Source organism: Squalius cephalus (assembly GCF_949319135.1).
Source record: "Squalius cephalus genome assembly, chromosome: 22".
In the NCBI taxonomy this organism is placed as follows: Eukaryota; Metazoa; Chordata; class Actinopteri; order Cypriniformes; family Leuciscidae; genus Squalius; species Squalius cephalus.
The window spans coordinates 18,265,411-18,292,443 of record NC_137143.1 but is presented as its reverse complement, the minus strand read 5'-3'; the positions used below and the strand labels follow the sequence as shown (position 1 = coordinate 18,292,443).

At 37.8% G+C, this 27,033-nt stretch overlaps 2 protein-coding genes across 2 annotated transcripts in view; both read left to right on the top strand.

Annotated features, from left to right (window-relative positions):
- The first annotated feature begins 1,807 nt into the window (after positions 1 to 1,807).
- On the top strand, positions 1,808 to 15,582 carry eogt (EGF domain-specific O-linked N-acetylglucosamine (GlcNAc) transferase). The gene is made up of 16 exons (XM_079856615.1): positions 1,808 to 1,884; positions 6,022 to 6,263; positions 6,429 to 6,529; positions 7,436 to 7,544; positions 7,737 to 7,831; positions 7,959 to 8,063; positions 9,122 to 9,228; positions 9,322 to 9,425; positions 10,837 to 10,929; positions 11,020 to 11,091; positions 11,407 to 11,493; positions 12,669 to 12,737; positions 12,939 to 13,000; positions 13,085 to 13,204; positions 14,572 to 14,674; positions 15,062 to 15,582. The coding sequence occupies exons 2-16, from the start codon at positions 6,066 to 6,068 to the stop codon at positions 15,206 to 15,208; spliced, it is 1,572 nt and encodes a 523-aa protein (XP_079712741.1). The 5' UTR covers positions 1,808 to 1,884; positions 6,022 to 6,065; the 3' UTR covers positions 15,209 to 15,582.
- Positions 15,583 to 20,449: 4,867 nt separating this feature from the next.
- The window catches only part of tafa4b (TAFA chemokine like family member 4b), a 53,834-nt gene continuing 47,250 nt past the window's right edge, over positions 20,450 to 27,033 (top strand). Inside the window, exon 1 of the mRNA XM_079858313.1 lies at positions 20,450 to 20,963. The gene's annotated coding sequence lies outside the window, so the exon portion shown is untranslated. The remainder of the gene's footprint in view (positions 20,964 to 27,033) is intronic.

The window sequence follows — 27,033 nt, the reverse complement described above, 5'->3', positions numbered from 1 at the left end:
GTAAACTCCCATTTGAAACGCGTTCGAAAATGATCTATAACTCCGCGAAAATTCAGTCAAACAGGCAAACAGACCCACGGGCATAAAGCTTGAGATCGCATCTGTTAAATGAAGTAACTTATATAAAAAACAAATATTCTCAGCTTCTGTAATCTGTATAAAAAGAGAGCGATTCCAGTCGACCTCATTACGAGCTAATTCACAGTAATGTGACCACTCCCCGGAGAGCGCGTGCTATTCAAACGCAAATTCTGAGAACTATTGAAGATCTGTGAAACGCCCACATCAGCTGTAAACAAAGCGCGTCGCGATCGAGTGAGGCATAATATAGCCTACCTTATGGAGAAAAGATTCCTCAGAACAGTGCTGATATGAGGAACAATATATCCTGATATGAGGAGCAGATCCCGCTGAGGAGTGAGGTAGGCTGTTTTCTTTTCTCAAGTGTGGAATAACGTTATGGAATAACGTTAGTGTAGGCCTATGCAAACCGCAAAAAGATGAATCGCATTTCTATAATATGACTCGCCTTTCTGTGAGATGAATGAAGGGTACATATTTGTAAAGACTGTTTAGCCTAAATATAAATCGCGCGTCTGTGTGTGAAAGAATAAACTGTTTTGCTATAGCCTACTGAGATGAGTAAAAATCGACTGGAATATGTTGAAATAAAATGTATTTGTATAAGCAATGTATTAAACTGCAAATTAGCATTTATATGCCCTAATATTTCATAAAAACAACGTTACAGTCAGTCACTTGTTGACTAGATTTGGGTACAGTTTTTAGGCTACTGTAAAATATACTGCCATATAAAATAAGCTTTTGTTTAGCAATTTCTGCTCATGTCTAACGTTTTATATATATATATATATATATATATATATATATATATATATATATATATATATATATATATATATATATATATATTTGTCAAAAATAAAGTCATAGACTAAGATGTTAGATGTTCCAATGTTGGCTATATTCAAACTAATGAATACATATGATAAAATGTAGGCCTATAATCTTTTTTCTTTTTCTTTTTTACAAAGAAAGAGTACATTTGAAATATTGTTGAAATTGTAATTATTGTTGTAATTGTAACATTTTTAATAAAATAGCAAAACATATTTGCAAGAGAGATGTAAGCAAAATCTTAAATGGTCAATATAAGTCTTCTTCTAAATACATCCTTTGTCCTTGCATTGTGGCTCAGTCAGTGTCACACCTGAAAGAATGGCTCATTAGGCAGAGTCATTATGCAGAGTGGGTGGGACAAGGTGTAAACTGCTCCTCCCCCTCGCATATTGGCTTTCCAAGCAAAACCTGTTTTACACCATTTAAATCAATGTATTTTTTTTTGTGAACGATAAAGCAAGACTATTTTCATATAATTTTGAAGCTAGAACTCAAAGGGACCACATCCATTAGTCAAAAGTCTTGTGGACACATATTTAATATGTGTTTTGTGGTCTTAATTCAGCAACTTTCATTTTTATTTTTTCCAATAACCACGCATAAACATTATTCTCTTAAAAATACAAACATCTACATACAAGTTGCTCGCATATTATGGTAGCCCTGTTTGTGCTATATAGAGTGAATTTACACCTTTGCCATTAACATGTTCATAAATAACTGAAAAAAGCACAAATGTCAAGGCATGTCAGAACATCTCAAGGGCCCCAAAAACACCTTGGTCCCCAGAGGGTTAATTACAGGGCATTCTTGGACGTCCACTTTAATCAGTATAAAATTAAGATCTTCTCGTGCGCCCTCTTGCGGTTAATAATAGCAGTAACACATGCCGGCTGATAGTTTCCGGTAGTATGGCGACTGCATCCCTAAATTCAACCACTGCATTATAGTTTCTCCAAGGAGGTAAGCATATAATTATAATTTTTTTGTTAGAGCTGTGACTATTCACTTTAACTTTCTCAGAGCTACTAAAAGTCGGAGCAAAGTTAATTTCCTTTTGTGTGGGTATATGTGTTTTTGAGCTAGTAAAGACAGCTGATATAATATAACTGATGGTGGGACAGCTGCAAGAGCTTCTCACCCTGGCAACGTGTCAAGTCTTTGTGGTTGTTACGGTCCCCACCTCAGCTTGCTCTATTATTATTTTTGTTGTGTGTTATTTTGACATCGTGGTGTGTCGGTGCATCTGGGAATCGCAGCTCTGTAGTTTGACTATAGCCTATCTTTAACAAGGAGAAAAGAAAAAAAACGTGCAGATTTCACTAACTTTTACCATGTATCTATGGACAGGAATCCAGTATGGTACATTTACTCTTCTGTAGGACATTTAATTGAGCTGCTCCATGAAGCGAAAGAGATAGGAATACACAGTGCGCCTTTGTTAATCTATTTGATCTGCCCTGTCTAGACAGATCGCATTAGACACTGAATTTAGAAGTGACGAATCTAATAGTTCAAAATCCCTTGGTAGTCATACAGTTACTCTAGCTGTTTTTACTACTGTAAATCATAAGTAATTAAAAAGGGACATCTCTTTCAATGAATGCCAGAAGTTCATTATAATCTTTCTGTCATTGTGTTAAGTAGCCTATCTTTTTTTTTAGTACACAATGCTCGTAATTCCAGAAGTTTTATTAAAGTATTTTGGACGTAAACTATGATTATCGTGGTTATTTGTGCAAAGATTGCTTAATTGATAGGTTCATTTGGCGTTCTCCGGTCATATTTGCATAATGTGGGTGTGTTTTTTTCCCACGGGTTTTTAATCATGTAATAATCTGTAATTACGTTGTCATAATTATAAGGTAACACAGCAAAGCAGTTGGTCATTTTCCCTTGCAAAAAAAAAAAAAAAAAAATTCAACATAGCTACCTAGATATCAGTTATAAAGATAATATTAATTTAATTTATTAATATACTACTAATAGTAAGCCTATGTTAATTTATTAACGTTGACAAATAACTTTAGTAAATGGCACATTCCACTTTGGAGTCACAAATCTTATGTTTATGTTGCTAAACTATTATCTAAATATAAAATTAGTCTACCATGAAAGGTAGTTTAAAACATTAAATGTCTGTGGCGATTGTGGCCTGTCCCACATCGGCAGTTCGACTGTATCCAAAATAATAGAACAATGTCATCATTTTGACATTGTTTTGAATTATTCAATGAAATGGATTCATTTTAATAATAATAATAATAATAATAATAATAATAATAAAAAAAGTAGAAGTAGTAACATCCTATTAACCGTTTCTACATCAAGGTATAGGAAGACAAACAGTTTGCAACACTGGTGTACTCAGAAACAGGCTGAAGACTCAGATGAAACACCACTTAAAACTCAGTAATCGGGTTAGGAGGACGAGGAGGTGGTGAAGGGCTGGTGAAAGGAGCAGGCGGACAGATAGATAACGGCGACCAGGGAGGAGCAGGAGGTAGCATCCATGCTGGAGAAGACAGGAGGAGTGGTCAAGTGGATGCGACCAAGAGCTTAGCCATGCCGGTAGACCAAGACGGAGTCGACGGCGGGAGGAGCCATGATGGTGATGACATCTGGGGAACGACCGACGGCGAAGGAGCCTTGGGAGGTGGAGCCCACCGTGCAGACGGAAGTCCGAGGAAGTGATGGGACGCCGATGATCTAGGCGGCTGCGACGGAGCCTCCACAACGACCCCCAGAGATGGAAGTGGGGATTCAGGAGGCTGAGGACGAGCTGGTGTGACCGAGGGCGGAGGCGGAGGTGGAGCCTGAGGGAGGGTGGAGCTTGCCGAAGTCAGAAGGGATGGAGTGCCGGAGATCAGCGGACGGCCTGCAAGTCCGCAGCGGAGGCGTGGCGATGTTTGACCCAGGTGGAGCCGGCGGGCCGAGGGAGCCCGGTGAGGCCGAATGGCTGATGGTCAACGCTGGAGTCGAGGGGGGAAGGAGCACAGGCGCAGGGTCGACGGATCAAGGTGGGACAAAGTGCAGCGAGGCTAGAGGCGGAGCCAAGGGCTCATCACACCCAGGAGGAGTAGGCTCCCAGCAGGTCCACGGTGTAACCACACCACTGAGAGGATGAGGTGACAGAGGGACTGATGGGGGGTGATGATGACTCAGTGGCAGGCTTGGCTGAGGACTGAAAATGGAGAGTGGCACAAAAACCAACAAAAAAAATAGAGCATTCCTGATGGCAGTATGTAGAGGTGGTGGAAGAGAGAGGCTGGGTGAGGATAACAGGACTGATGAAGAAGATTCAGATTCAGATGAGTTCAAGGGATACAGGGAATTACACTCTCCACACTCAAATAAACTGTCCAACAGGTCCAGCCAGTGCTCGCTCTTAGTGGCGGGAGGGCGGGCGTGGCTCGCTTCCATCCCCTCGAACTCGATGAGGATTCCCACGGCGATAGGCGTGTTCGCCAGCTCACACCCCTGATCAGACTCTCTGTGGTGCTTCAACTCCGGGCCAGTGGTGTGCTCTGCCCTCCCATTCCCGGGCACAGGCTCAAATGTTGCTGCAAGCAGAAGTCTTCAGTCTGCGGGGGGCTCAGGCGTCGTTGATCGGGGTGGTGACGGGCTGGGCTCTGGGTCTGGCCGGGTTCTGGATCGGGGCCGTACACTCTCCAGACACCTCACCACAGCTTCTCTCCAACTCAGTCCGGTGGTGTCTGGAAGGTAGATGGGGTTGTGGAAGTTTGCCCCGATCCAGAACAGGGTCTTTAGGGTCTCGTCGTCACGCAGGCTGGTAAGTGCAAGACAACAGAAGTTCGTGAAGTCAAAGGGCAGGGCTCTCCTGAGCCACCGAAATAAACTGAGCTCTTATATCCATTTTGGAGGTCCGGTCATCTGTAACACTGTGGTGTACTCAGGAACAGGCTGAAGACTCAGAAGATGAGATCCAAACAACACTTTAATAGTAACTCAGTAATCCAGTAACAGGTATGGGAAACTCACATTTACACAGTTTAGTATTACAGTGACCAGACAAGGAGTGCAGGAGAAGGAACAACTTAAGTAGTGAACAGAAAGAGGATAATTACTAAACACAGCTGACAAACATTAACTCATAATGACGGTAAGCAAGGAGACGGAAGAGTGGCGGGAAACTGAACAAAGAAACATGTGACAGATGAAAACACACTGGAAGTCCATGAACAAAACTAAACTGAACGTGACAGTTATTCTCATTAAATTTTTGTAAATTTTACAGAAATTGTTGTGTTGACTGACTGCATTTGTCAAGCTCAAACAAATATTTTTTTCATGAATAGAAAAAAATCAATTACAACAAACCAACATAATAGTTTAATTAATAGGTTATATTTTTATTTATTTATTGATTTAATTATTTTTAATTAATTTAGTCGATGTTTAAAGTTTATTCCTAGAAAGTGACGTAAATCACTTTACTTAAATGTTGATAAAAATGTTTGTCACAAATGGGAAATGAAACAATTTTAAAGCTTGCTTTTAGAGTATTAAAAAATCTGTGTAAAGAAGAAGTGCTTATTTTCTCTAGAGCGTTAGACAAATTATCAGTTGTGATCGATTCCATTCAGGTACTTGTGGTAATGCTATGAAAAATAACAAAACGAGGCAGGCATTATGATTAAGTATAAATAGTTAATGATCTTACAGAGCATTTTTTATATATATCTCTTATCAGAAAATCAAAGAAATCCTCCCCGTTATGGTTCAATATTAGTTCTCAACCCATATCAGAGAACATACATAACCATCATTTCTGTCGATTGTACACTTGTTTTTCTATTAATTTCCCTCAATCCTGGCCTTATTGCTTAAACAATTGAAGGAAAAAGGTCACTAATATTTCCTGTGGTAGGAGTTTCACATGGAGTAAGATCCGTTCATTTGCAGGTTCCCACACTGTTGTTACTTCCAGAGCTTTGGTGTTTGTCCTCCCCCGTAAACCATTAGTTTTCTAGCTCTAAACACGCTCTTTCTCTCTCTCTCTCTCTCTCTCTCTCTCTCTCTCTCTCTCTCTCTCTCTCTCTCTCTCTCTCTCTCTCTCTTTCTCATAAATGAGTGTAGGTGCTGAGAGCCAGTGTGGTTCCTTCCATGTGGCTTGAGGGACTATGCTGCTGCTGGTAGCTCTGTGCCTGGCCTGCACTTATAAAACCATCTCCACCACAGACAGTGGCCAGAACAGCAGCCGCACGCCACAGCCGGACTACAGCAGCCTGGCGCTGCCTCAGCAGCATATTCCATTCTTTCTGCACAACAACAAACCATTGGTCAAACTCTGCAAGGAGGACCCGCTTTGCCCTTATAAAGTAAGCTATTTCCTCTTGTTTCTTATGGAATGTGTGCTAAAGTTGGGTTAGAAGTGAGACATTGTAATACATGAGCTATAATGGTGGATTAGGGGCTGATCTTTTACTGTCATTAGATGATTATACGGGATGTTCTCTTAACTCTGTCTCTGTTGGCTGTGACAGGATGCTCTGTTGCTCACGAATTCCTGCTGGGGGTATGAAAAGAGCTGCTCCGCTGAGCACAGATTCAGCTATCCTGTGTGCACCAGTGTTGACTCAGGATGGTATACCTTTCTTTACTGACCTACATGTTTCTTTAACACTTTTATGTTTTCCCACTATCCATAACTAATCTAATTACCCATGTATATGTATGTATATAGGCAGGACAGCAAAAATAACATCTGTCATCAAGTTTTACTCGCCCTCAAAGCTACTGAAAGATCGGAATTTGTGTGGGACACTTTTATAAGACTTTTTTGAGGAGGTAGCCATTGATCACGGTCTATTTTTATTGTATGGAAAAGAGCAGCATTAACTGTTTTTAAAGTATTTCCTTTTGTGGATGACAAACATTTGAATGACATGATGTGAGTAAGTGTTGGCAGAAAGTTTTATTTTTGGTTGAATATCAAGCAATATTAGCAGATATTCGCAAAATCTTGGGGTCGCTAAGATTGTTTACGTTTTTTTGAAAGAAGTCTCTTTTGCGCGCCAAGGCATATATTTGATCAAAAATACAGTAAAAACAGTAATATTGTTAATATAATGATATTATAATATTTATAATATAATATAACATTAATATTGTTATTTAATAATTGACCCTAATATGTGTAATAATTATAATATTTTTAATCTTTAATAATTATTACATGAAATAAGCCTATTATTGATGTTTTTTTACAGTATTTATTACTATAGGTGAATGTTAAATTATAAATATGCTGCTGTTTATTCATTGTCAATTCATCTTTATTCATAATGCATTAATTAACATTAATAAATACAACTTGAAATAAAAAAATGCAATTTTAACAAATTAAACTTTATTGTGAAGTGTTACCCAATTATGCCTGTATAAGTCTGTTTTCCGCTGTGTCACTCAAGCACTTCAAGGACTTTACCTTCTATACAAAGACTTCTATTATCTACTCCACATAGTGCCACTGTCTGTCTTCTTTCTGTAGGGCGGGCTCTATTCAGACTGCACAGGAACTGTTCTGGAAGCAGGCAGATTTTGGCTACGTGAGGGAGCGTCTCAGTGAGATGAAGACATTGTGCAAGCCGTCAAGTCCTGTGAGTTTCCCTCTTCTACCTCTGTCTCATTTGCCTCGTCTTTACTGTGGTAAAGCTGTGGTAAAGCTGTGGTAAAGTCCTCCAGAGCTTTGAGCATGAGCACTGAGCTTAAGACATAAGGGCTGTTTTAAACATGTCCAAACAATACTGGGAACAAACTTGCAAATACAAGTTTGAAACTTTTTTTAAAAGGGTGATTCCTCTCTGAAGTGCTCCAGTCATATGCGGTTCTGCAGGGCCACAAACCTGTACCTGGACTTTAGGAGTCCCCGCAGAGGTCACGAGAGGTCAGTGCAATGCAAAACCCTGTGAAATAGTTTTCTCTCTGGCAGAACTGTGAGAACTTCCTGTCTAAATGAGTCCTCTTTCTTTCTCTCTCTCTCTCTCCATCTCTCTTCCTCTATGCCACTGCAGGTATAAAGAGGATTTCCTGGAACAGGGTGAGATCGGTGGTCACTGCAGCCTTAATAGTAAAGCACTAGCTGCAGAAGGGACACACAAGAGTCCTCTTCAGTCTTGGTAAATAACTTTATATATAACTTTTATGTCCAAATAAAATAAAAAAACTTCATGGACATATTATTGCATTAATGTATTTCTTAACAAATGTGGCAAAACATTTAGAGAAATCAAGATGGATTAACTACTATGGGGTCAGTAAGATTTTTTCTTTTGAAAAAATATACTTGGTATTATTTTATTTTACTTTTATAGATGCATTAAATTGCACAAAAGTGACAATAAAATGTATAATGTTACAAAATATATATATATTTTTCTAATAAATGCTGTTCTTTTGAACTTTCTATTGATCAAAGAATCAATCTGTCATGGTCTGTTTTCAACATTGATAATAATAATAAATGTTTCTAGAGCACAAACTCTGCACATTAAAATAATTTCTGAAGGATCATGTGACACTGAAGACTAGAGTAATGATGCTGAAAATTCAGCTTTGCCATCACAGGAATACATTTAATTCTAAAATATATTATAATAGAAAAAAGTTATTTTAAATTTAGAAAAAATCTTACTGATTCCAAACATTTGAACAGTAGAATATATCTGCTAATGTCTCTTGACATTCACATCATTTACTTACCTTATGCCATTCAAAACCATTTTTCGTTCACAAAAGGAGATATTTAAAAAAATGTTCATGCTGCTCTTTTCCATACAATAAAAATAGCCTGTGATCAATGGCTACCTCCTCCAGAAAGTGCCACAAAAGTGCCCCATATAATTTTTTTAGCTATATTCCTATCTTTGAAATCCATTCAATAGCTTTAAGTTAACTTAAGTTTGCAGGAAAATTGACCATTTTCACAGAATGTGATAATACGTTTCCCAAGTTGTCATTATCGCAAAACTCTATCAAAGATTTTTTCTTTTGCTATTGGAGCAAATGGAAATACAAAAATTATATTTGTTGTTGTCTCTCATTCCCCTCTATAGAAGTTTACCCAACTATGACGACTTCTGCTTCCGAGAACCCCAGAAATGCTACAAGGGTCCATATTAAAGTTTTAAGATATAAAACAGACTTTTATGTTCATGTCTTGTTTTTCCTCTCTCAGGTTTGCTGAATTGCAGACATACTCAGAGCTTGACTTCCACCCCCAAGACGATGGCCATTGTGATGTTATAATTGACAGACCAACCGTCTTCATGAAACTGGATGCAGGTCATCTTTCTGTGGGAATTAAGGGACCTTTTTGTTAAGTCATCACAAAGGCTTTTTTTTTTTTTTAATGCATGCTTCTCCTGTCTTTTGCAGGAGTGAACATGTACCATCATTTCTGTGACTTTGTTAACCTCTACATCTCCCAGCACATCAACAATTCCTTCAGCCGTGACATAAACATTGTCATGTGGGACACAGTAAGTGTTCATCTCTCTTAAACACACAAATATGTCTTCCAGTAAATCATCAACCATGAGGGCTTATAGAACATTTCTTTCAAACACTAATGGAAGGTTTGTTGTTAAAACCGACTGCCAGTTTCAGGAGGTGTGCGGTTCCTAGAAGAGAAAGATAAAAAGGAAACAGTGGGCTGAAAATAAAGTGACTTACGAGAAAACCTTATCCTGCCCATTGTTCAGACGCTGGTATTTCAAGGGTGAGGAACTGAGCAAGAGGGAAAATGAAGGGGTGTGTAGAAAGAGGGAGACTTTTTCGTATGAAACAATGGAATGCAAAATTAAATCCACCTTGTAATACTATTCTATATTTATGTACTTGAGAATTATGTTTTTAACCATGTCTAGGCTACGTTTGACAACCGTATTTACTTGAAGGTGTAACTCTCGAAATGTCCCATTCACACAGCAACTTAAACTAGCATCTCAAATTCGAATACTGAACGTTAAGCCAGTATTCTCAACCATGATAGTGACCAAGTAATATCAAAGATGGCGACGTCCATAAAACTGAAAAGTCTTAGTACTTTTGACACGACAAGAGTTCAATCGAGTTGCAAGTTAATTCGTCAAATCTTTATTAACCTGAGAGCAGTGTTTAAATCTGGGTGGAGAGCGGAGCATTTGAGTCGCGTGTAGAACAAAAAACGTGATCTCTGGTGGAGATCATTGAGTGGATCTAAAACCTTCAGATGACACACAGCTCATAACTCTATCGCTGTACCACACATGAAAACAACTGAGCACACGGTAGACAGGCATTTGTGCAGCGCATAGCGGCTCCCTCGCGTCAGTTCAGTTCAGTCCAATTCCGTTCACAGAGTGTGAGAATGCGGTACACGTGAGTCCTCAAGTTTTTCGGGTGTGAGTTCGGTTACAGAATTATTCGGTTACGGTTGTCACTGTGTGTAAACGTCACCGTATTAAGGACTCAAATGCATTCTGTTGCTGTGTGAACGTGGCCAGTGTGTCTAGACTTTGAATGGTCCTTTTCGATTTTAGTTTCAATCGTAGATTAAGAGAGATTAGGAAAATAAGGATTAGAATCTAATCCAGTTAAGAAGATAAGTTTAGGTAAGGTAATGACTCTTAGTTCCTGTCTGAATGAATGAATGAATTGGTTATTGAATTGAATATGCAGACAAAGCTATCATAGAGTAACTCATCAGTTAATACCATTGCTGAATATTTTCTCCTTAAAACTGCAGTGTATCAAAGACCATCTAAAAAATTTGGTTTGAAAAAAAAAAGGTAACATTTAAATGTCATGTTGATTATCAAAGATGAGTTTTAAGGGATAAAATTATTGACTGCAGGTAGAATTAAAAAAAAAAATCTTCAATGCATTTAATTGAGTTGTTTTGTCTGTCAGAGTGTGTATGGCTATGGAGACCTGTTCAGTGAAACGTGGCAGGCTTTCACAGATTACGACATCATTCACCTCAAAAACTTTGACTCCAAAAGGGTAAAAGACTTTTACACCACATCACCAATCCACACTTTTATCAGCATCTCAGTGTTTTGGTGCTATTTTAAAAGTATGTGTTTTTCACAGGTGTGTTTTAGAGACGCATTTTTCTCTCTCCTTCCAAGAATGCGATATGGCCTTTTCTACAACACCCCTCTTGTACGTATTATAATTGGCATGCATCTGTTGCTCTCAAGTGTCCCCCGACCCCCATTCCCCCCCCCCCCCCCCCCTCCGTTTAGCATTTGTTCATCTCATCATGTTCATCTGCTGTCTTCTGTCTATGTTAATGCATCTCTGCGTGACATCTTTGGATGCTGTGCATATGATATAGAGTATTTGCCTTGTGTGAGACTAAACTCATCTGGTGCTGCCGCTCAAATCATCCTCATATTAATGATTGTGTGCCTCTGCCTTCTGTGTGCAAATGACATGAAGAGAAGATTTAACTGACAGATGTGTGTAATTTGATAGATCTCTGACTGCCACAGTAAGGGGCTGTTCAAGGCGTTTTCCCAGCATGTCCTTTATCGACTCAATGTCCCACAAGATGGACCGAAGGTAAACATGCTTGAACTCACACACACACACACACACACACACACACACACACACACACACACACACACACACACACACACACACACACACACACGCGCACACACACACACACACACACACACACACACACACGCACACGCATCATAGGATACACGCACACAGATCATGATTTGATTCCTGTATTCTAATAATAGAAAGACAATCATTCTCTCTGCATGAGATACTAATATATCTATATGTGTTTGATAATGTCTGGAAAACAAGAGATTTTTGAAAGAGTGATTTAACAAAGAGATTGTTGTGTGATGGTATGAGCATAAAAATGCCAAAATTATCACAGGAAACAGATTATATAATTCGTAAATTGTTTATCCATACATTTATAAACACAATTTACGCACTATATAAACTTGTGCTAATTTTGAAATTGTTATGCTCATAAAATCACATAACCTCCTAGTGAAATCTGACATTATCAAACATATAGATATCAAAAAAAGACATATCAAACATTATATTTATATTTTATAATATTTTTAATTCTTATCATTTTTAATAAATAATTATAAATATTAAATTTCACATTTTATTATTTATTTTATTTTAAATATAAAATTAATTTTAATTCTTAAAAATAAATTAATTATAATTTTATATATATATTTTTTAAATACTAGATTTCTTATTAATTTAAATAAATCATTATTTTATCATTCATATTATATTCTTTATTGTTTTATTATAAATATTAAATATATTTAAATTCTTATACTTTTAAATGCATAAATATTAAATTGTAATATTATAATATTTATAGCCATATTTTCAATATTTTTTTGCCACAGGTTTTTGTGTAGGAAGATTAGCAATAATGTTTAGATTAAGGTCACACACATATACCTAAAATAGTTGATTTATTGTCATGATTATACTATCTACCACTAGATGGCACTGTTGTACAATTTATTCCTTCACATGGTCTTTGTCATGAGGGAGCCCAGTTCTTTCTTATCACACATATTATGACATTTACTTCCTCTTTACCCACCTAAATAAAGGTTTAAATAACACATTCTCATGTCTGAATGTATTTTGAAAATGGATTATATATGTTACAAAATATATAGCTTAAAATATAAATGTATGAAATCTATGACGTCCTTCTGCTCTGTCAGGTGGGCCAAGTCCGTGTCACTCTGTTGGCAAGAAGCACTGACTACCGTAGGATAATAAACCAGCAGGAGGTGAATGCTCTATCTCTCTCTTTGCTCATCATTGATTTATCACTCTGCTTCCTTAACTGCCCATTTAAACTCTTATTTGCTGAAGACCCCTGCTTGGTAAAAAGCCTCGATTTACTTGGCCTCTGTCCACATGAGTGTGAGGTCTCGTTAATCACCCTCTGAATCCCTGCTGTGTGTGTGTGTGTGTATGTGTGTGTTCAGCTTATCAATGCCCTGAAGACTGTGCCTTTATTCGAGGTCAAGCTGGTGGATTACAAATTCAAGTGAGTTATTCTGTCTTTGTTGTTTTAAATGTAGCGATTTTTTTTTTAGTGTTTGCTTGATTGAAAGCTGATGTGTATTCTTAGAGAGATGCCGCTTCTGGAGCAGATCCACGCCACACACAACTCTGACATCTTCATTGGGATGCACGGAGCCGGACTGACCCACCTCCTCTTTCTTCCCGACTGGGCCGTCATATTTGAATTGTATGTAACTCTCTGCTTTCTAAGTGATCTGCGTGGCCAGCTAAGCTAGCTGTCGGTCTGAGGAATGGAAATACTTCACTCCACTTCACTTTTAAGTTTTAGTCACTTTAAAACCCTCAGAGTTTATATAAACAGTTATTGGTGACAGTCTGCAGTGTTTAAATAATGTTTATACCACTTGATTGTATTAAAACAACCAAAAAAGTTAAAAGTTGAAACATTTATTGCGAGTTATAAATGACAAATGTGAGAAGTGTTAGCATGGTTGACGGACATCCTATGAAGAAATGCATTATGTGTTTAGTTTGACTTAATTATGACTTTAATTTTTGGGCTTAAAAATGGGACAAAGACTCTTAGGACTTCAAATCAAATATTTTTGCAATAAATACTTTTACAATATTGCCATTCAAAAAGTTTGGGGTTGGTAAGGTTTTTTAAAAATGTTTTTGAAAGGAGTCTCTTATGCTCACAGAGGCTGCATTTATTTGATCAAAAATACAGTTAAAAAAATGTATTTTGTGAAATATTATTACAATTTAAAATAATTTGAAAGTGTAATTTATTCTTTAAATTATCAGTATAATTATAAGTATAATTATTATGCTTAATATTTTTTTTCAGGAAACCATGATTCATTTTTCAGGTTTCTTTTGATGAATAAAAAGTTCAAAAGAACAGGATTTATTTGAAATAGAAATATTTAGTAACATTATAAATGTCTTCAATGTCACTTTTGATCAATATAATGTGTCCTTGCTGAATAAAATTATTAATTTCTTAAAAATAAAATAAAAAACTTACTGATCCAAAACATTTGAATGGTAGTGTACTTAAAAAATTAAAACAGGAACTTAAAACAAGGATCATCCCCACTATACACATTGAAGAAGAAACAGCAATGTGGTTGATCTTGTTAAGATATTATCTTTAGACTTAATCTTTTTTAAATCTTTATCTTAGCCCCTGACAACCACCAATTTGGTTGCATTCTTGCTTAAAAAAAAAGTTTCTTTCTGTTTTACCACTGATAAATGAATACATCACGACTCTTTTTTTCCCCGCGACACCTATCTGCATGTGTTAAGATGTATTCCACAGTGTGCATCTGTGCATCTGACACCCATGTCATGTTATACATCTACCCAACACTCACGTGGATGCAGTCAAGCTTCTGTGCTGTACAATGTACTTTTTAATGTGTGTTACGGAGGAGGGAAGCATCTGACTGTGTCTGTGTGTGTGTGTGTGACAGTGAAATACAGCCTAATTAAACAGTTATCCATCAAACTGAGTCTGCGGAGGCTTTGTGGGCCACTTCCTGCTAAGTTTGGGACATAAAACATCCCTCTTTCTGTATTCCACAGGTACAACTGTCAAGATGAGAGCTGCTACCGTGATCTGGCCCGACTGAGGGGAGTCCATTACATGACTTGGCAGAAAAGGGACAAAGTGTTCCCCCAGGATAAGGTGAAGAGAGCACACACACACACACACACACATAGCCAAACCTGTACACCTTCTGCCTGGATTCATTCCAGTTTATATCATTTCATTCCAGTATTCCTTTATACATTACCAAAATCACATTCGGTGTGAGTAATGTTAGTACCTTTAAACTAGTTACATATTAGAGAATTATAATATATTTCATTTGAATTCTCTAATAGGAATATATATACACCCACCGGCCACTTTATTTGGTAAATCTTGCTAGTACCAGGTTGGACCCCTTTTTGCCTTCAGAACTACCTTGATTTTTCAACAAGGTGCTGGAAACATTCCTCAGAGGTTTTGGTCCATGTTGACATTATATTATTACTGTATATTATTGACGAATATTTTGTTCTGTCTCAGGGTCATCATCCTACTCTTGGGGAACATCCTAAGTTTACCAACTACAATTTTGACGTAGAGGAGTTCATGCAGTTAGTCCTTCTAGCGGCTGAACATGTGACCCGGCACCCGGAGTGGCGTGCGAAACAAGCTAGAGATGAACTGTAACCTGTAAAACACGGTGGTCTTCTGCAAGGAGATAGAGGAACACACTCCAACAAACTCTCTGCACTCTTATACTCCTATAGCCATGCTAACGAAAAGCAAATGGCTAATATGGGAAAGCACATTTTACTTTCAGAAAAAGCATCTTTTACATTCTGCACACTGAATGTTACACTCCTGTTAAAAGACATTTTATTAGATGTATTGGTTTGACGCATTTTGTGTGGTTTGTACCTCCTCTCAGGTACAGAATGTGGGCTTTATTAGAGACTACACTTTTAAAACCTGATTTAAGTGCAGCTTTGTGAATTATTTGGCTATGGGTTGAATTCCAATGTAGTTTGTAAGACATCTTTAGACAGCACTCACCCCCCCCCCATCCCCCCCCCCCCCCTCAAAAAAAAAATCAGGGGATCAGGCTTTGGGTACTGAACTAATGTTGAGTCTACCCACATAGTTTGGTAGCATTATTTATAACAGTCAAACCATATTTAAAGCTTTTTTTGTGCCTTTTAATACATTTAGGCAAGGGAGATGATCTCAGCTTCATATTTATTACAGTGTCAGTTACTTTTTTATTTCTTTGGCCAGTTGAAGTAGTCATTTTGTAAATGCAAAACTATGTTAAGGGATTCATTACTGCAGTCCTGTTGCACACATTAAGATGTTTGTTCAGTATTGCTTCATTTCATAAAATATTTTTTATCAGTATTAATATCCTCAGACCCCTTCATAAAGTTTCTGAACAGTTGCAAAAGTTTCTGTAAATTATCATAATTTTAAGTTCTGGTTTGAGGTGAAGTCAAAGTATATCGAAATCCTATGATGATATTTAATTTTTTATGACTCTGTTTTTGAAAACATCTGTTTTGTATGTGTATGCATTTGGAAAATGAAATGAAGCTATTTAAAAAAAAAAAATTTGTGTACAAGATTTCATCTTTCTCACATACATTGAGAAATCATGAAAAATACATAAAACATTATTTATGGATATCACTAAAATTGTGCCTTTATCATAAATCAGTCATTACAAGAACTTGATTTCTGCTGTTCTCATAGTGTAAGACTCTATACGACAGACAAAAAGTGCACTGGTTTGAGATGTGCTGTCACTGCCATTAATCTCTGTGACCTCAAAGCTGAAACCCGGGGACTTGAGGACACAGGAAAAACCAATGAAATTATTACCGGTTGAAACGATATTAATTCGAAACATTTTAATCAGGGGAAAATTAAGAAACACCTGGAATATTTCTTAATAAATTGCCAGCTTTTCATGTTGTATAGCTGCCAGAGACATGACAAATAATAATAATAATAATAATAATTTTATTTACAAAACGCCCGTATTTTTATTTAAATGTGATCAAATAAAACAATTAATTTCCAAAAAGATTTCCATCTTAAAAAAATGTGAGTGTAATATTTTATCCATTATGTTAAGATGAATATTATATGATTGAAACATGAAATAAATGTCCCGAATAACAGAATAATCCCGCTCTTGCACTTGTATATTGTGGCCGCTAGATGGCGGTACAACACCATTAATAATTCTGTATCATTTCTTTCGAGTTTCCACCATGACCCTGATGTCCCGTCTCATTCTCACACGCTGCATTCATCCTACCTGAAAGATTATTAACTCTCTAAAGTTTGTGAAATCCATCCATGGCGTTATATATTTATATTTAGGACATTCTTTCGATATATCACTTCAGATATTATCTTCTCACTGCTCTCTCACTGAGTTTTTCACAGTCTTGTACCTCGTGTACGCACTTGTCAGAGGTAAATGATAAAGTTACGTTGCTTTCATTGTCTCTCGGTTGTTATAGAGAGGCTAAATGAGTGTGTGCTCGAACACAGACAGTTTATTACAAACGGCGGGCTGCACTTGCTCTGTAATTACTGCTAGTAACAGGAGAGTTATAGTCGCGCGCGTGAAGGATTATTCTCCGTCTCAGTGCTTTCTAATGATGAACCCCACACAGCTAATAACGCCAGCCTTTTCCCTTCATGTCTTATTCAGTGAATTCTTTCTCCGCGCGCGGGTGGCCTTATTTTGTCGTGTTTAAAGTAATGGGATGTCACTGGTGGAATTGTTTGGGAGTGAGCAATTATTACCGCCCTCCTTCCCCTCTCTTCTGCTGAAGAAATGTGCTCCCCAAACCCTGTATCCTCATACACACTGTATCCTCCTCATACACACTGCATCATGTAAATGAGCGCCGCTGCTCTTACCTCTGAGGAAACATAATGATTATTAAAGTTCCTTCCTCGAAATGTATGTCTTTTCTGTTTCGGAAAGGTAATTTATGAAGTCAATTTCTTAATTTAAATGATTATATTATTATTATAAGAGTAAATACATTGCATGGTGGTGTCAACTGAGGATAAATTTCAATGTTTTTAAATGTATTTATATCTGTGCCTTTAAGAAGTAACAGGGTTGACAGCTTTAGTTCATTTAGTCATTAGCTTTTCTTTTGCTCAAGGTCATGACACATAAAGTGTTTATTAGAAAGAGAATTTGTATTTTTATATATGTATATTTTTGATTAGATATCTAACTTTCAGTAGTAAGTTGTAAAGGTTGATTAGTTGGCTAAGTCATGGCAAATTATGTTTAACATTAACTCATCAAAATAATGTAGCAAGTTATACAAGATTCAAGTCAGTTTGATATAATTTAAGTTGAAATGACTTGCACAACTAAGTTTACATGCAAATGAATGTAAGTTTTTATAATTAAAAATATGTGGAAAGCTAGTGCTAGTGACAAAAAGAAGAAACACTTGTCTTCGAAGAGTTTATTTAATCATTTTATTAAGGGTATATCAGTAAAAAGTGGTAATGGTAACATCTAAATTACCTGATTTTATTCAAGTCAAAAATAAATACATTGATTTATACCAACAAAGCAATTTTTTATGCATTAAGTCAGGTAGAAATAGCTCTTTATGGTAGTTATTGCATGTTACCACTTTTTACAGTGTAAAAGGATCAATGTGTAACATTTTTAAATAGAATATGTGCAATAAAATCTAAAATTATATAAAAAGACAAATTACAAATAATAGCTTTTATTTTGTATTAATATTGAATATATTTATCAGTACAAATGACTATTTTTTATTTCCATATTATTTACTAAATAAATTAAATGTTTTTTTGTTGGTGCCTTTAGTAACACATTGGTGTTAGCTTTTTATTGTCACTGTTTGCACATTAGAGACTCTTTTAACAACCCAAAAAAACGCAGTGCATGATTTAATGAAAAAATAATATTTATTGCCAAAATATGTCTGGCTGTTTGTGGGCCCAACGTTCCTGTCTGGCCCTGCTGTCTTTTGGCTCTATATGACACACAGTCTCTTTTATCCTTCTTCCCTGAGTGTCAATATTTCAGGAAATGAATTTTCGCTCTGACTTTCGACAGAGTGCCACGCAATGTTCCTTCGGCACTGTTCAGTTATGATTCTCCCATTCTTGCCTGCTTTGGAACCGAGATTAGATTTGTTTGTTATCATCCATTACCCATTTCCATTGTCTTCATGCATAATATCCATTATCCTGCGTGTATCAACGTGGCTTAATCTGATTCATCTCACGAAGAAGAAGAAAAAATTCTCACCACTGAACAGAAATAAATCAATTACCAACGGCTCATCTTACATACCCACTTCTACAGGCGTCCCACAAAGCAAGAAAACATTCTCTTTCAGAGGATAAATGTGGAAATATTGATTGTGTTGGAAGAAATATTCCTCAAGTTATGATCAGACATTTCCATAATGCTCAGTCCTCCGAGAGAACAATCTCAGAAGGAAGGAGTCTCAGCGGGGATCCTATAACACAAGCTCTCTGATAAAAGACATTTGTGCCCTTTCCTCCAATTCGACTCTGTCAGCATTATTACGACTTGTATTCTCTCATATGCCAGTTGTACATTAAATGCTGTAAGTTATATGCAAAACATTCATTCTTGGAGCTGTCAGTTCTTGTGAAGCAACCAACTTGCTCGACTGACGAAAGGAAGTCCATTGTGAAAGCAAGGTGTGCTGTCCATGGTGCTGAAATGAACTCCATAATGTCCAATTGTAGTCGCTGCCTTGTTGCTTTGCAGATTATAGGCTACATTTTATTTATCCTTTCCTCATAGAGATGTAAATTACAGAATATTATGCAATGACAAGTGCAATAATGTGGAGGAGTTATCAATTCCCTGTTACATATTTGACACATGCACTTAATAGTTTCATTTATGGGAGGCTTATTAATTGATATACCTTTGATGATCTCTCACTTCATCACTTGTACACTAGCCTATAGCCACATCTAAATATTCTGCACATGGCGCCACAACATGTGATGACTCCTTACATTCTCTCTGCAAAAGTGCAAGTGGCCAGCAATTTTGCCCGAGGTCCTTGAAAACAAGTAGCGAACATCTAGAGAGCTTCACAAGGTTGTTTGTGGTTAATATTTTATTAGGTAAATGTCCGGGCCGAAGAGGATGTTCAATGGTGAAAATAAATAGCATGGAATATTGAGTGCAATGGCAGTACTTTTAAAATGAGGATTCAAATGGGTTATATTTCTTGTTGTACCGAATACCCCTTTTATCTCTCTCTCTTTTTTTTTTTTTTATACATGAAGGAGACAAAGATTCCAATTTCCTAGCCGAGACGACCGGGGATTGGAGACGCATATCAAAGGATAGTTGGTGTGTAGGTGGCTTAACCCAGGACTTTTATATCCCTTCTTAAGTCAGACGTAGTGCGATAATGAGAAAATAAAAAAAAATGTCAGGGGTATCAGATGTTAAACCTCTAAATGACCTTTTGGTGTAGGATATGGTATATAGGGGCATCCAGAACTGGTATTTATGATGGAAACCGTTGATGGAGATTTCATTTCACCTGCCAGGTTCAACTTTGAGGGGTGTCAGGCTGTGATTGGCTATTGATAAAATAATTTGCCACATGATAGAAATCTAAAGAGTCCCCGGCTATGAGACTGAACGAAATAGACTAAATCGATCTTTAAAGGATTAACCTGTTCTTGCGCATGGGAAAAACCAGACTGCGCTTCGAAGCGGGGCAGGTTGGAAGTGTAAAAAATTAAAAAACCTTTCCACTCACTTTTTTGCCAGGCTGTCGTTATAATACAGCCGCTCACTTCAACACTTGTAAGCTATGACATCAGTTAGCGTGGATACTTGAAAGATCGCGCGCGCGGGGCGGGGGTGCAGCCGACGCACGTGCGCGGAATAAGCAAGGCAAGTTCGCAGTTCTCTTGTCAAATCGATCGCAGCTCGGGAGGAGTGTGCGAGGCGCAGTTATCATCGCAGACTTCCTCATCACTCACAGTCCCAGCGGTTCCGCAGGAAGACAGCTGTTAATAACCTAACAAGCATGTCTGGAACATTATAAGGCCATTAGTCTACTAACCTCCATATGGATTTACGCACTTCTTTTCTGAGATTCAATCGCTGACGGTGCTTTTCGCTTTTTCTTTTTCGTCCTCTCTCGTTCATCCCGTCGGTGATGTTTGGCGAAGAGATTCGCAAAATAATGGGCAAATTCGGTTCATGAACTCTCCGTTTCGCTCTCCGTGTGATGGACAGGCGGCTATCGAGTTCGAGCTTGGTTGGAGTTAGTAGAAAGTGAGCTCGTTTAAAACAAACATCTGTCTTCAGACTCCTGTCACATTTGAAGCAAGGAGAATGCCCTCGCTTTCATAAACGGAGGTAAACTGCTTTTCATTCTCTATTTTGGGCCAGTCTTCAGCTTAAACTGTGACATTGATTAGTTGTTGGCTGCAAATTGATATTGGTTGGGTTTCCATTAACGCTAAGCAGAGCGTTAGTCGCGCACAAGTAGCGCGCTTTCCCAAAAGCATCGTTATCTGTAGCACGTAAAAACGTTCGTAAATTAAGTCCAATGGGTGCAACTTAAACGGATCTTTTTTGTATCCGTTTTTGCAGTATATCCGAGTCAATGGGATATTTAATAAATAGTGTGAATGCATCTTGAGCATTGTTAAAAGTATTGATAAAAATCGAATTTAAAACGATCCTCTGCAGTCTGCGCATGCCACGTGACAATCTTAAATTGAACAGGCATAACTTTATGCGGGCCTTATATTAAAACAATATTCTTAACAAATGATTTGAGTACAGTGTGACTAAATGAGCGCCTCCCACTAGTTCTTCCTCCTCCTCCTCCTCCTCTTCTTGTTCAAATGGCGTTCACATGTTGCATGGTGGCAGTGCATGTGGCTTAGACCTCAAACCAGATGATCTATGAATACACAATATATATACATCCTTCCTAAGGAGCACAACAAATAAGTGAGAGCGACAGAGATCCTTTATGATGATCCACGTAACGCGCGCTGCCATTTAGCGCAACTTTTAGTGCATCTACAAGATGATGCCCTTTTTCCATGTTTGGCAGTATTTGCGCACAGTTGGAGGCGACAGTCTCCTGAGGATATTGGACATAATTTCGGCCTTTGTTCAACATCTTTGGACCTTAAACCACCCTTAACGACGCACTTAAAGTTCTACTTCTCAGTTAAAGAAAAAGTATAACTACAATTTCCCCCCACTCATGTAAATAGCATAAGGGGTTTAAAACATTTAAGTAGTGATAAAAGTTAGATCACACGTTAGCCAGACTGCGTATTTTCACCTTTCGCTAAACAGACGGAAACAAAGTCGCGTTTGCCAGATGAGGTAACCATAACAACACCCCGCGTCGCGCGCTTTCCATCGCGATCGATTTTCTTTACATAAATCGTAACAAATATGACTTTATAATAGATTTGCATATCACAAATAAACTTAAAAAAATATTTTAGATAATTACACCGCGTTAGTGGCGAGTACAGATTGCAGTTTGCGCAACGTGAGATGAACCTCGACAGATGCGCACGAAAAATTACATTTACATTAATCAATGATTTACTTGAATTATTTTTAATAGTCGCCCCACCTTGAAGCCATTGTATTCGCACACTGTATGAATGGTGCGTAAGGAGACTTAATGAGCGATCAGTTTGGGTTTCTGAGCTTCTTATTAGCACCTATCGAAACAGCGATTCGCTGATCTGGCGCTTTTAACGCGCTTTGAATGCTCTCTCAATGGAGAAGGAATAGAGCTGCGCGGCTGAAGCGCGAAGTGCCGCCTGGACTAAACGCACCAACCTCATCACATCATGTAACAATTGCTCTTCATATTCATCTCCACCCCTTTCCCGCTTCCCTGCCATTTGTTCTGTCCAATAAGTATTGAGAGCGATTAATTATTCCCCCTTTGTTTCGCTTCCTCCGCGGCGCGCTGCAGAGACAGTCGTGTCATTAGTTCAACCGAGGTTGGGCGAGAATTGTAACGCGACTTAATTGTCATCGACACTCACATTAACAGCCAAGCAGCACAGCTGAGCCTTGCGGAGATTGCTCAATGAAACCTGTGCGTAAGAAGAGCTACACATGTGTTTTTCCAACTCTGTCACGCACACAGTCATCCCTTTCATTTGGGCCTTGAATCACAGTGTTCCCTTTGAGCGAGATGTAGGAGAGAAAGAGGGTGTGTGTGTGTGTGTGTGTGTGTGTGAGAGAGAGAGAGCACATCTGGGCGGCTGCCTGCAGTCGATTGGTTTCCCCTCTTGATGTCAGTTCTGTGTCTTAGCATTAACTCGTAACCTGCATCGCTTTCTTTTCTTTTCTTTTCTTTTCTTTTCTTTTCTTTTCTTTTCTTTTCTTTTCTTTTCTTTTCTTTTCTTTTCTTTTCTTTTCACATGACAACAAAATGACTTCCAGCATCAATCTTTTATTAATATACCCTAATACAACTGCAGTTGATTTTGATATTTAGGCTAGGTTTTCATATAATTACCCTTAGAAACACATTATAAGGCGCACACACACACACACACACACACACACACACACACACACACACACACACACACACACACACACACACACACACACACACACACACACACACACACACACACACACACACATATATAGTCAAACCAAACAATTTTCAGACACCAGATATAATTGAATCATTTTACACTATTGTTCATTTACATTAACAGCTGACAGCTATTCAACCTAATTCATTTGTGAGACAGTCTAACAGAAGGATGGCCAAAACCAGTGAAATATCAATTGATTTGATAACTACAAGAACAAGTTCTTGTCATATTTTATTACCATTTCTAAACTATAGCGAATAAACTATACTAATGTGAGAAACGTTGAAGGTGTCTGAATAAATTTTGGTTTGACTATATACATATATATATAGTTCTCATTTAGTAAGTACATGCATGGGAGGACGAGTCATGTTCATATACGAGGGAGGGAGGGGTGTGGTGAGTTGGAGAGGGGGAACGAGGGACGCTCGAGGGGATCTCTGATAGATAAGGCACGGATTGTGAGCAGCTCAGCTGGTCAGATCTGCTCTCTGAGCTCTGAGCTGGCATTAGCCAATCCACTCTGTTCTGCCGTGATGGATGGATGCTCCTAGAACGGACAAGGACCGGGGAGAGGCAGAGTGAGAGAGCATCACACAAAGAGAGATGGTGGGAGGGTCATTAAAGAGAAGGAGGGAGCCATATAAATCGAAAGGGGTTAGAAAGAAATTAATGATGGAGGGAGAGACAGAGTGAGAGATTCATGAGGAACAGAAGGCAGTGATGGGAAAGTCTCTCATCTGTAAATGAGATTGTCCCTGATGGCCATTTTCTCCCCCAGTTCGCTCATTCTTCTTTCCCTCACAAAACTCAATGCTCCGCTGGACGCAGGTCTCAATACCGGGGCTCCGCGAGTGCTGACAGTGAAAAACAGAGAGACTGGAGGGAGTCGGGCCTCGGGAGACTCTTTCGTATTTTCCCCTCTCTCACGTAGTCACTTCACACCACTTGGCCCTGAAACCTTATAAAACAAGCGAGGTCTGAGAGGGCACATTATTCAACAAAAAAAAGTTTAAGGGAAAGAGAGTTGAAAGCGCAAAAATACATCAGAGCTATAAAATACTAAAGAAAGTTTGTTTAGGATTCACATAGGAAACAGATATTTTCAAAAATTCACTGTTGTCCATATCAACGCTGTATCAGACTCATCCAGATAACTGAAACCAGCACTTTCATGTTCACACCGTGGACTTGCTCTTTCTTGTTTCATACAGACGCAACTGGCAGCATCTTGCATCTCAGACCTCAGAAGATTTAATATTAATATTGTGCACTGTTCGTGTTGTTGCTTGGTTAATTGTTTTGCTCATTAGGCTATATTGTACTTTTAAGATGACAGCTTTTAGGATAGGAACCTATACTGGTAAAATTCTACAATAATAGCCTATATTATATAAAAATTTCTTTTTCATTTCTATTTAGTTATTTATTTGCAGGTTAATTCTCAAACACGTCAATACTTGATAAGTTTTGTCTTATGGTATATGTATATGGAGATTTGAAAAAACCTTAGTAAATAGTACATAACGTACACATTTGCAGAAACATAAATAATAATAAATTCAGGGTGGTACAGCATGACCATGATTTTTGTACATGATATTATTTGAAATACCTTGCAGTATGCACTATATGAATATAATAATTCAGTAACATGGTCTATATCAAATGTACCATCTGATACCTTGACCGCTCCATAATACTTTTTTTGTAAGGGTACTGGCTCATCTTATCCATTATCTCTTCAATCATATTTTTTTCCCATTGGCATAGCTTTACAATTTTTACTGTCTGTCCTGATGGTATTAAACAGCGTCGAAGCCCTCCTGCTTTTCTGCAGTGAGTGGCGGTTTGGATTGGTTTATTCCACTCAGAATGGATGACACCCATTTCGGTGGGATTTGCTTTAAATAACAGGCTAAAGGAAAAAGCTCTTTGGCTTTAGCATGGGATACATCGGATAGGCATGCACTTCAGTCTGATCTGAGCAGTGTCAGTGAGAGCTGTCAGATTTAAATTAAAATATGCTGAGGTGTTACCACACCAGAAGCCAGTGCTATTGTGTTAAAAAAATACACACACACACACACACACACACACACACACACACACACACACACACACACACACACACACACACACACATGACATTATAACCCCAAACCCTACACTGTAAAAGAAAAAGTTGCTGCCTTACATTTTTAAGTATAATCAACTTGGATATTTAAATCATTTCAACTTAAATTACATTAAACTGAAAACGAGTCGAATCTTATAACTAATTGGTTAACTTATTTTGATGAGTTAAAGCAATGTAAAAACATATATTGTCATAAATTATTGATCATATAATTTTTTACTGTGTCCTCTAGTGGATTGGGTTGCGTTAGCATAAGGTAAAGCAATGCCTTCAGTATTCAGGTTACAACTCTGAACGAAAAGAATAAGCTATTAAATGTGCATCAGTTTTGTGGGTGGCTTTAAGTGCTTTTGTGGCCCAAGCAAATGGAACCAAAATGTTGCTTTTCAATTGTACAGATTCTCAGTCAGCTCACAACAATCTCTATCGATAAACTCGTTTTGTCTTTTCAGTGGCTCGTATGAGCTTTCAAACCTATTGTGAGGATTGAAATCTCAAGAGGTGGAGAGTCTATAAACTGCGTGTGTCTAGGCTTTTACGCACACCTGATGACAAATGCGGTTTTGATGAAAATACATGGTGAAAATCATCTGACACATGCATTTGTCACCAGAGTACAGACCTTGAGCCATTCAAGCTGTATTAAAATGTGCTTCAATACATAACAATTCATGCACTTTTATGAAGAGGCACGAAAACCAGACACATTTAACAAACAGTCCCACTATATTAAGTGTCTTTAACTACTATGTAACATTTAAACTAATAACTTGATACAATACACTTATTGTGTACATTGTAGTTATATTAAAAAAAATACCTGCATATAATTACAGCTGTAATTCATATTTGTAATCACATCTATAATTACAATTCTGACCCTTAAACCTTAACACACCCATAAACCTAGTCATACCACCAAACCTGTCTCTAACCTTACCCGTATCCCTCCTCAATAGCAGCAAAAGTGTTTTGCAATACAACATGAAAACAGCAAGTACATTGTATCTAAAAATCATTTTTTTATGTAAGTACATAGTAGTTAAAGACATCTAATATAAAGTGTGACCTAGGGTCTATATATATATATACACAGGTGGAGAGTCTATAAACTGTTTGTGTTTGTGTGTGCAAGTTTACACCTCTTTGTGTGTCTGCGTTTGTAATGGTTATGATTAATCCGAATGATGGATAGCTTTATTGTCTGCGTGATTAACTACGTTGGTTTGCTCACTGCAGTCGAGTGAGAGCATCTTTGTGCATTGTAAGGTGTTTAAAGCATTAAGTCTGATTTATTAAAGCAATAAGCCACTCAAGGCCATGCGTTACACTGATTATACCACAGCTAAGAGACGATAGAAATAAAGCTGACAAAACCCATTTCCATACCGGGCGTGATGAAACCGATCTTCAACCAGATGGAACTGGATTAATTGTTTGAATGTTCCGATCCCAATTTGACTTTTGACCTGTGATGCCGCCTGAATCATAATCATGCAGTGTTTGTTGGCCAGAGGAGAACTGTCCCACTGGCTGAGCCTGGTTTCCGTGCCACTGTCGCCTCTAGGTTGCTTAGTTGGGGACACTTAATATTCAACAATATTACTGATATGACACCATTGTATGAGAACTGTAAATCCAAAGATTTTTCTCTGTGCCGAGTAACTTGGGAGTTTGGTTTGAGTGT